A 10,000-nucleotide genomic window follows, 5' to 3' on the forward strand; every position below is an offset into this window, starting at 1 on the left:
TTAGATTCGTTTTAGGATAAAAAAAAAGAAAGAAAAAAGGATGATCTGAATCCCCAGTCTTGCTTCCACATTAGGATAAACTAGACCCGGTATCCAGGGATGTCCTTAGCGTTAGGATATACATTCACCAATCAGTGTTGGTACCCAATACTAGGATAGACAGATCTCTGGTCCAATGTTGCGTCCCCATGTTAAATCAAAGGGCAATTCCACATGACGAAGGTACTTTGATTGACTCTGCAAAGCAACGTTAATTGTATTCATATATCCTGGGAAGAATGCAAGGGTTGATTACTGCCTGACGAGCCGACTTGAACTCCGCCCTGTACCGCAGGGGAGCAAGTTCATCATCCCGCTTTATTGCTGAGAGTACCAAAGAGTTCTGAACTTTAGGAGCCAGCCAGCAAATAACTTCAGAATCAGATAACGCAAAAACTAGGTGACAAAGCTTTCCAAGGCTGGTGAATTTGTCATAGAGAAATACACAGTTCGTTAATGAGTCGATGTGTGAGAAAAAATGAAATTACATTAATGATCTCATCGAAGCATTGTTTATACTCACAAAGTAAACAAGAGACAAACACTGAAGACATAGGATAATTATTCGTCTCAAACTATATGCGGGTAACAAGGTACAGGCACTGCCACCTTGCGCAAGCGATCTAAATCAAAATAAAACTATTCAAATTATATTCAAGGAATCAGTGGGTTACATAATTGAGATGTTGGGTCGTTCTTCCAGTACTAACCACCCTAACAATGAAGGGGTTACTAAGAGGTACAAACTTGATCCATCCGTTGTGTCATAAGCGTCCAAACACTGAATGTAAAGATGAAGTTCTGATTTTGTTTATTTTTATTTTAGCTGAAAAGAATCTGAGCGAGATGGTCGAGAGGCACTTCCATGCTCCTTCTCCTAGCTGGTGAGGTGCTCAGGCATCAGTTTGCCTCCTTACTCGGCTGAAGAAGTGTAGGTGGCTTAATTAACACTACCACACTCAACGGCTGTACCGATTGATGGTTACTTGTTCCGCCGTCTGCAGGAGGAGGTCTTCGAGGGACCGTACGATCTCCACACTCAACTGCAGAAGTGTATGTAAGCTTGTGGGCGCCTGTCACCTCCACAGTAGTAGCTTGAAGTAGAGAGGGATATATTTTTTTTTTGTTTAACATCTCCACAAAGAGTTGGTGGAGAGGAAAGTAACGTCAAGGCTTAATTCGCCGCGAGTCCAAGGCCATCCGGTGAAGTGTAAGGCAATATTTGATTCTGCCACACTTCTAAAGCGATCTGGTAAAGCGTAGGGTAACATTACTCCCAATGTGCCACCTCACCAAAAGCCATCTAATGGAGTGTTTGAGTAACGTCTCACTTACTCTTCCACGTCCCCAAGGCCAGCTGCTACAGCATTATGAAAAAGTTAGCTATCACTGCCGAACCCCCACGACCAGCAAACTTGTGTTTATACCCAGTGCATAACCGTTCAGTTTTTTTTTTGTTTGTTTTTGTTTTGTTTCAAACAGGAAACCCCATTATGCGAATTCCTTTCATATAAGTGGTCATGTAAAAATGTTGAGTTACAGTACTAAAGACTAGCTTAACTTAGATGATATTACCCTATGCTGTATCGCTACAGCACGTCTACAGGGATTAACTAAGAGAAGGAATTAGTTGTCCCTATCCATTAGTCCTATCTGGTTACATGATAAAAGACAACAGCCATCTGTGAGGAGCTCGGAGAACGCCAGACCTTAAATGCACTGCAAAATAAAGTTCATCTTCTCTGTGTTATTTTTGAATAGGAAAATCAACTCACCTAACATCCTGATAAGGTCTAGAGTTGGAGATCTCATCACATTGGGAAAAGTTCGATGATATATTCCTATGACTAGTAAGAAAGATTGAACGAATATCTCGGTCAACTTCATGTGAAAAGAGGCTACAGACTCCAGAGTCAATCACAATTCTAAATAACATCATACTGAGTAAAGGTAGTTCACTCATTCAAGAGATATATGTATTATGCACGTACCGTACTTGCACATCCGTTGCATAAATAGTCACCTTAGATGGAGAACAACCCTAACTCATCAAGTTATTGTCATTATCTCTTAACACCTACAAAAGGGGATCAGTCCAAATTCCAAATGAACATAGATGCTAAGACTAAATGCGACCAAACCAGCTGTCTAGAGCCAAGGGTGGATAGCCAGTAAGGTTTATTTTCCTATTCACAACACAGAGAAAATTCCTCTTAGTGACATAGAATCCTAGGTACGAGACAGCTGATCAAACCACAACTCTAAGACAAAGACATGATTGATGATATGTACCTAATTCTAAAGTTATCCTTTAAACAACCAACAAAGCCATGTCTTCACAGATCATTTGGGAGATTTGTACACAAAACGAAGGCGATCTTTGACGATCTTCTAAACGTCTTCTTCCTCAGTAAGCAGAGGTCTCTTCCACGCTGCGCCCGAACTCTTACACGATACTTGAGGCCTGATCAACACTTGAGCGAATACTTTTGATAGCCGACTGGTAATTACACTAGTCATGAGCGGCAGTGCAAAGTGTACATAGTCGAAGTTGTCAGGTCCAGTTGTCGGAGCACCGAGCTCCAAAGTTCAGTCACTTGCTTGGTCGTACAAGGTGGTGCCGCCTCCTCCACTAGTAGGCGTAAGTCACTAGGAGCTTCCACTGCCTCCTCAAAGATTTTTAGGAGAAAGAAACACCGGATAGTTTGTCTGATTATCCAATACTGGGAAGATTAACGGCAACATCTACCTGCATCGTCCAAGGGTCTATCATATATGGAAAGACAGAGTCGTTTGAAGAATAAAAGACATCTCGATCACTTCTTCGGCAGATCCTGGGAAGATGTTGACATCTGCAATAGTTGTCATCACGTCTGGTGGGAGTTGGTTGCAGTATCTGATTTTGACTCTTGTCGCTACTAAGTGCGTCCTGGCATATCTTTGGCACAGTGAGCCCCTCCCCTACAAAATATGGAGTGCCAGTCCTGCGGAGTCCCGACGGCCCTTCCCAACTGGCCTCCATTATCCTAACATCTAACTCCATGATATGTATTGCAATATATATATAACACTTACAAAATAGTTTCTATATCCATCTTAACTACTGTTTCCAACAACTATAATGACTTCTATCAAAATTTCAGTGAGATGATAAAATACCAATTGACTGTTACTTCAATAATAGCACCCTGAAAGCATTACGTCATTATACTACCTAGAAGATTGCACAGTGTCATTCTGTCAACATGATCCCGGCGAGGTCAGCGCGTCGTTTCCGCTGCTGCCTGCCACCTCTGGCCCTCGCCGTCAACGATCAGGTAAGAGTTTTACGTCACACGTGGAATCCACTGATATGGCCTCGTTATACAGCTGCTGAAAGATATACTCAGGCTCTCTCTTAGTCACGTGCAAGACTTGAAGTAATGGCAGACCAATGCTCAGATCCAGGAGACGTGACCAGAGTCTATGGGTCCCTGTTCCCTGTGTGCAGAGTCCGGGCTTGGGGTCTTCGTTGTTGCTTTAAGGAAACGTACGGAACAGATCTCTACAACAACATGTCTTTTTTTAAACTTTGATTGATAGGAGAATCTTTACTCTATAAAGATTCATATGAAAAGAATCTATTCTAAGACGTAGTCTAATATGGTTCAAAGTGACAAAATTTACCCTAGTGTTCACATCACAGCATTTGAACGATTGCTCGCATCCTCTCGCATAATACTGACGCCTATTGTGACCACGTTATAAAGAGGCTTAACAAATATTGCCACTATGAAACAAAATGTCCTTATCGCAATGAAAACAATTCTTTTTTTAAATCTATACAACAAAATATCCATATTCTCAACATATTTTACATAGATACAATGGGAAATTAAGTATACAGGTTTACAATATAAACAAAGCAATCACCAATGTGGTACTCCTTCACCTTGTCTTTACTACAGGAGGAAGAGTCGCCGTAGTAATGATAATGACCACACATCATCCGGTTTTGTATTTCATGTCTACAATACACTTTTACTTGAAATACTAGAAGACTAGCATACGGGACTAGAGCAGACCTGTGGTGGCACGAGACCACGCTGAAGACTTACACATGAGAGAAACCATCTGTATTTTGAATGAGGTGAAGGCACCCATCTGCCGATGGAGTCGAGAATCACAACAACACAGGCCTTGGCTCGATCCTACGCGCGAGGTCCACTGCCCGCCGGCCCCGACACTTGCTCAAAACCAGAAGACATTAACCCGTCAGCTGTCTGGATATCTAATCTCGGATCTACGCTAGATTAATTAAATTACATCCGACAACTGATAGCGTTAAAGATGGCGGCAGGGGGGGGGGGGGAGATCGTTCCACCCTTTCGGAAAAGAGATGAAGTTACAACGCCCCCGCAGGAGTCCTTCTTGTGTTGTGAGTCGTTCAGTCAGTCTTAAGTAAGGCGGTTGTGCTTGTGGTGATCTTGAGCCGACCTGAAGACTGCTTGCGATGCTTCGATGGCTCTCGCAAGGGGAGGATGCCGAAGTCGAAGTCTCAGCCAAGTTTTTTTTTTCCTTTCATCAAATTTGTGAAACTACGTATTGATGGAAATGATCAGCGAGTATTTAGAAATTGAAACTAGGAATTTTTTTTCTCTGCTTCGTAAAAATATAATATTCTTTTTTTTATTAGTATTATTATGAAAATACGAGAAGCCATAATCCCATCAACCACATTACTAAGATTGCATCCAACAGCAGTCAACATCGTTGAAAACTCGACTTTTATTTTGTCTTTCTTCCTTATTTTCTTTCATTTTCTGTTCATTTCATCCACGAGGTGTTATGGCCAACAGAGAGCTGTAGTCTCGCTTGTTGTGGTTGTGGTGGTGTGGTGTGGTTGGGGTGGAGGAGGTGGAGGAGGTGGAGGAGGTCGAGGTGGAGGAGGTGGAGGTGGAGTTGGGGTTGGTGCAGGTGTGGGTTGGTTGGTTGGTTGGTCGGTCGCTGGGGCGGTCGGCGGAGGAGCCTCACTGCGTCGCCACCGCCTCCGCCTGCCGCGTCGGGGGGGAGGCGCCGTTCATGAGGTCGCTGGTGCCCTCAGCCTCCTCGCCCGCGCCCACGCCGTTCTGCGGAGGAAAGCGCGCCTTAGAACACAGGGAAACGGACGGGGAAGAAGCGGAATCAGTGTCTCGGTATCTATCCTCATATCTGTTCTCTAGCTATGTACTCACTTATACTTTTATTTCAAATAAATGACGATAAAAATATGTTAAGCAAATGTTATATGCCATTAAAAATTGAGAAAAATCTCTGCTTTTAAGATGTTATAAATGAGGAAAAATGCTGCTATTAAAAAGTTTAATCTTACATGGAGTCTAATGTCACATAAACAGCAAGATTATTCACAACCAAATCAAGAGTATAAAACAAATATGATCTTAATTAAACCTAAAGCCAAGTGATCAACCAGTAATAACTGAAATTAATATATATCTACAGATAATTGTCTCCTCATCTATATATCTACCCAATCAGTCAACCTGCCAGTCAACCTGTCAACCTGTCTACCTTTACATACGATTAACTTTCTGAAATTAATGCAACAATTCCAAGGAAGACGCAGCCATCGGATATCTTTGGCACACGTCAATAATCATACGAAACGCATAGAACAAAGCCCTACATTCAATTAACGCTCATATTTTTTTTTAAACCACATTTAATATCTCGGTCTTTGAAATGTAATTTTAACCATACATCAGTTATCAAATTGCATGACATTAGGTATCCGAGTATCATCCAAAAGCGCCACGGATACAGATATATATGGATTGCAATTTGATAACTGATGTATGGTTTATAACTTGATAACTAATTTATAATTTATATAATTTTTATAATTTTATAACGGTTTATAATTTGATAACTGATGTATGGATGTATGATGTATGCAATTAGATTTCAAGGACCGAGACATTAAATGTACTTTAAGGAGAATATTTTTTGAGTGTTAAATGAATGCGGGAATTTGTTCTATGTGTTTCGTATGATTATGTGTGTGTTTGTTCGTTTGTGTGTGTGTGTGTGTGTGTGTGTGTGTGTGTGTGTGTGTGTGTGTGTGTGTGTGTGTGTGTGTGTGTGTGTGTGTGTGTGTGTGTGTGTGTATATATATATATATATATATATATATATATATATATATATATATATATATATATAACATTTCCCATATTACGTATCGATGAGGGCTCTACATACACATATAATTGTGAATGGGTTATTTAAAAATGTATATACTTATAGACTATATTTCTCACACTACCGATATTACCATCTCACATTACACTTAAGTAACGCAAAGAAACAAAGCCTAAATATACCACGAACTAAACCACGCCAGTGCCTTGTCTTGAAGCAATAAACAGAAACGCCAGAATCCAACATTCATAACTGGAATATTCGCCTTTCAATGCCATTTCATATTTGCAAATACAAGTTAAAAACTACATCACTATCTTTCGTACATCAGTTCATCAATCATTGCAAAATCAATGGCATATCAACATGAAATCACCACCTAACAGGATGTACGTAGGATGTTCGTAGCGGAGCATCGGATAAAATAGCGTATGTGTTTTGTATACGCATCTGGTCTTATTTAAGCGGAGCTGCTCTTATTAGAAGCTGATGCTCATCACCATGATTGAAATCCGCGGTGAATGGGCTGAGGCGAAATTACTCAGCATACAAATATGGATTGTTCTTTCCTCTCTCTCTCTCTCTCTCTCTCTCTCTCTCTCTCTCTCTCTTGCTGTTTGTTTGTTTGTTTGTTTTTCTGTTTATTTGTCTGTAATTACGAAGTGGACATTTTTTTTGTGAACTATAGTGCTGCATTGCGACGGAATCCCGTAAGCTGTAGGTATACTTAGGTATGGTACATCTAAGACCAAGAGCGATGGTCGATCAACTGTTTAATATGTACAATAATATCGACAATGCGAGGCGTTTGTTAGAGGAGGAGGATGGGGGTGGTGTGGAAAGGAGGAGGAGGAGGAAGGGGAGGAGGTGGAGGAGGAGGGGGTGGAGGAGTAGGAGGAGGAGGCAGGAGTTATTAGTATTGAAACTGGAGTTGGGCGAAACCGCATAGTTCAACATTCTATCTAGCTATATCACTCCCCTCAACCGCCGTATCGTTTCCTTTCACAAGAGCACGAATTTCAGTTCATTTCAGACGTCGTTACAATATGGATACGAGGGAATGGCCGCATCCTACAGTTCCTTCGCCACTATACATACAGCTCAACCCCCGGCATTGAATTTAGATTTATCGGTTTGCATACTAATTCGAGCGACGAGAACGGATGTGGCAGAGCCGTCCGACATCCTCTCCGGCCAGAGACAGCGGCGGTAGAGTCAGCGAAAGGCAGACGGGAGGGAGGTCCTCTGGGATGAGATGATTTTGATTTTTTTTTTTTTTTTAGATTTTTTTTTCTCTTTTTTTATTGTTTATTTTCAGGATTAGAAGTGGAAAGATGCACGATCATTTCTAAATTATCTGTATTGAAAACGTTTATAGTTTTGCGTGATACTGCAGACGATCTTAACGTCAGGATATAAGTCTTTGCATCATACCTGGTTTCGATCGACGGTGACACCTATATCACGGTATATGTAGTAAGTCTTTTATATTTTACTGAGTTTACTATTCACAGACCATTGCATGTTTTAAGTGAGACCATCAATTTCCAATTAATCTTATTGACTATCCGTCTTGTCATTTGCTCTTTTTATGCATTCCTCTTTATTTTGATTTTAACTCTGCTAATTACAGGCTAAGACCTCAAGGTGCGAAGCAGTATCAATGAAGACTGAATCATATTTCCTACCCGCCTGAGGCAGCTGCGTGGCACTCCTACGACCCAGTGCCAAAAGGAATTGTGCATTCTGACTGAAGAGAGGGAGGAATGGAGAGATGGAAGGAGGGAAGAAGGAAGAGAAAGAGAGAGAGAGAGAGAGAGAGAGAGAGAGAGAGAGAGAGAGAGAGAGAGAGAGAGAGAGAGAGAGAGAGAGAGAGAGAGAGAGAGAGAGAGAGAGAGAGAGAGAGAGAGAGAGAGAGAGGGGGGAGAGAAAGAGAGTGAGAGAAAGAGAGTGTGAGAGAGCTTCAGATAAAGAGAGAAAAAAGAAGAGCTGCGATCCCTAAAAGAGGAGCATCCATCCACATCTTCCTCTGGTGAATTTCGGCCACACACACTTCCCCACAGGGCGACACAACCAAGGCCATTCAGGTCAATGAAATGCTACCGCATCACTGTATCATTGCACCGCGGTTGCAGATTGCATGCTGTCTCCCTCACTATCCCTCACCGGTGGGTAAACACAGCAAAGGTGATCAAGGCTAAAGCACACGAGGCTGCACAGTCCATTACTGGCCGAGGGGTCTATGGTGATCACTGAGTGCACACAGCTGTACAAGATTAATGTAGTGCTCGGCGACAGCTGGTGCCCGCACCGCTCGGCGCAGTCACCATTTGGGCTTTCTTGTCTTGTTTGGTGCACGTTTTAATCCTGTTGTGTTTAGGGAAAGTGGCTGTATTGCCACGGGGATGTCTTGCTGTTTGCTATTCATTTTTCATTATCATTACTTTCATTTCATGGTTGTTCTTATTATTATGATTATCATAATCATCATGATGATAGTTATTATTACTATTATTAGAATTATTATCATCATTATTGATATCATAAACATTGATATTAATATTTTTATAATCATCACTACTGCTGCCACTACTACCAGATTCATCTGTAGAATCTTTATTATCGGTACTATCATGATCATTATTGTTATCATAATTATCTATTACCAATACTGCTACCAGCACTAATACATCATTATCATCATCTAGAGCATCATTACTACCAGTATTGTTACTATAATTATCATCATCGTGCTTATCAGTATTAACATCATCATCATCATCATTATTCACTTCTTATCGTTTCGAAATTATTCCTGACCTCATTCAAATAATTCAATTCAACTCCCCGAGTTCAAACCGAAAAACACACATCCGAGATACAGAACCTTATTACATTGAGCACGCTGCGATAATTCATTTACATAATCATCGAAATCCACAGAGATTAACTGGGGCACAAGATGACGTTTATTTCCAGGTACTTCGGGTGACGCCTGTACTGTTTACGTAATCTCGGATTTAAGTGCGTTTTCATATGAGTTTCGGTTAGGTGTATCTGAAAACTCGTGTACTTTTATATATTTACTCTTATCACATTTCATAGAGTGGAGATCTAAGTCTCCATCTTAACATATTTCACAGTTAAAAAAAGAAAGAAAAAAAATAGGTCGAACTAGTATAAATCGCATACGGGAAAATTACTACACTTCTCAATTGGTCATTGAAGCGTAAAATCTGCGGAACTCGGGCGCCGCGTTTCAATTACATGCATGGAGAGTGCCATGTGATACATCCTTTTAGGCCACCTAGTATGGGGTGACTATTTCAGATCATCTGATGTAGTAGATCATATACGTACGTTATATCCTAAATTCGGAATGTAATGTTATTGATAACTATATATCAACTGTAACAATGCGTATACGTGTTTAATTAAAAAGTGCGCTCTACGCTAGGGTGGTAAATGAATAAATAAAGGACTACGTGTTATTTTTTCAATCGATATACTATAGGATATACTCATGTTATAACCTCGTTTTGTAGTGTAATGTTATCATATGTCATGATCACACATAAAATATGTCAAAGATTGCCTACATCGGTGTAATTAGTCACGGTGGTAAATAAAGACATAATTAAACGAATTATATTTGAAGGTCGTAGTATAAAGCATAACTCATCTAAAATATATCATCTCACAAAAAAAAAGAAAAGAAAAAAAGAGACAATATGATGGTTTGAACGCGAGAATCATACTTGAACACAGGCTGTACCGGTAG

The 10,000-nt window shown here is 40.6% G+C and overlaps 1 protein-coding gene across 1 annotated transcript in view; it reads right to left on the bottom strand.

Moving 5' to 3' along the window:
• The window catches only part of LOC122251612 (uncharacterized), a gene marked incomplete in the record, with an annotated part of 418,774 nt that overhangs the window by 411 nt on the left and 408,363 nt on the right, over positions 1-10,000 (bottom strand). The window contains 1 exon segment of the mRNA XM_086548094.1: positions 1-5,147. This exon segment is cut by the window's left edge and continues 411 nt beyond it. Within this exon segment, the coding sequence (XP_086404220.1) occupies positions 5,049-5,147 (99 nt within the window).

The sequence above is a fragment of the Penaeus japonicus genome, unplaced genomic scaffold, assembly GCF_977035675.1.
Source record: "Penaeus japonicus unplaced genomic scaffold, GWHDUDI00000001_assembly GWHDUDI00000002, whole genome shotgun sequence".
NCBI lineage: Eukaryota > Metazoa > Arthropoda > Malacostraca > Decapoda > Penaeidae > Penaeus > Penaeus japonicus.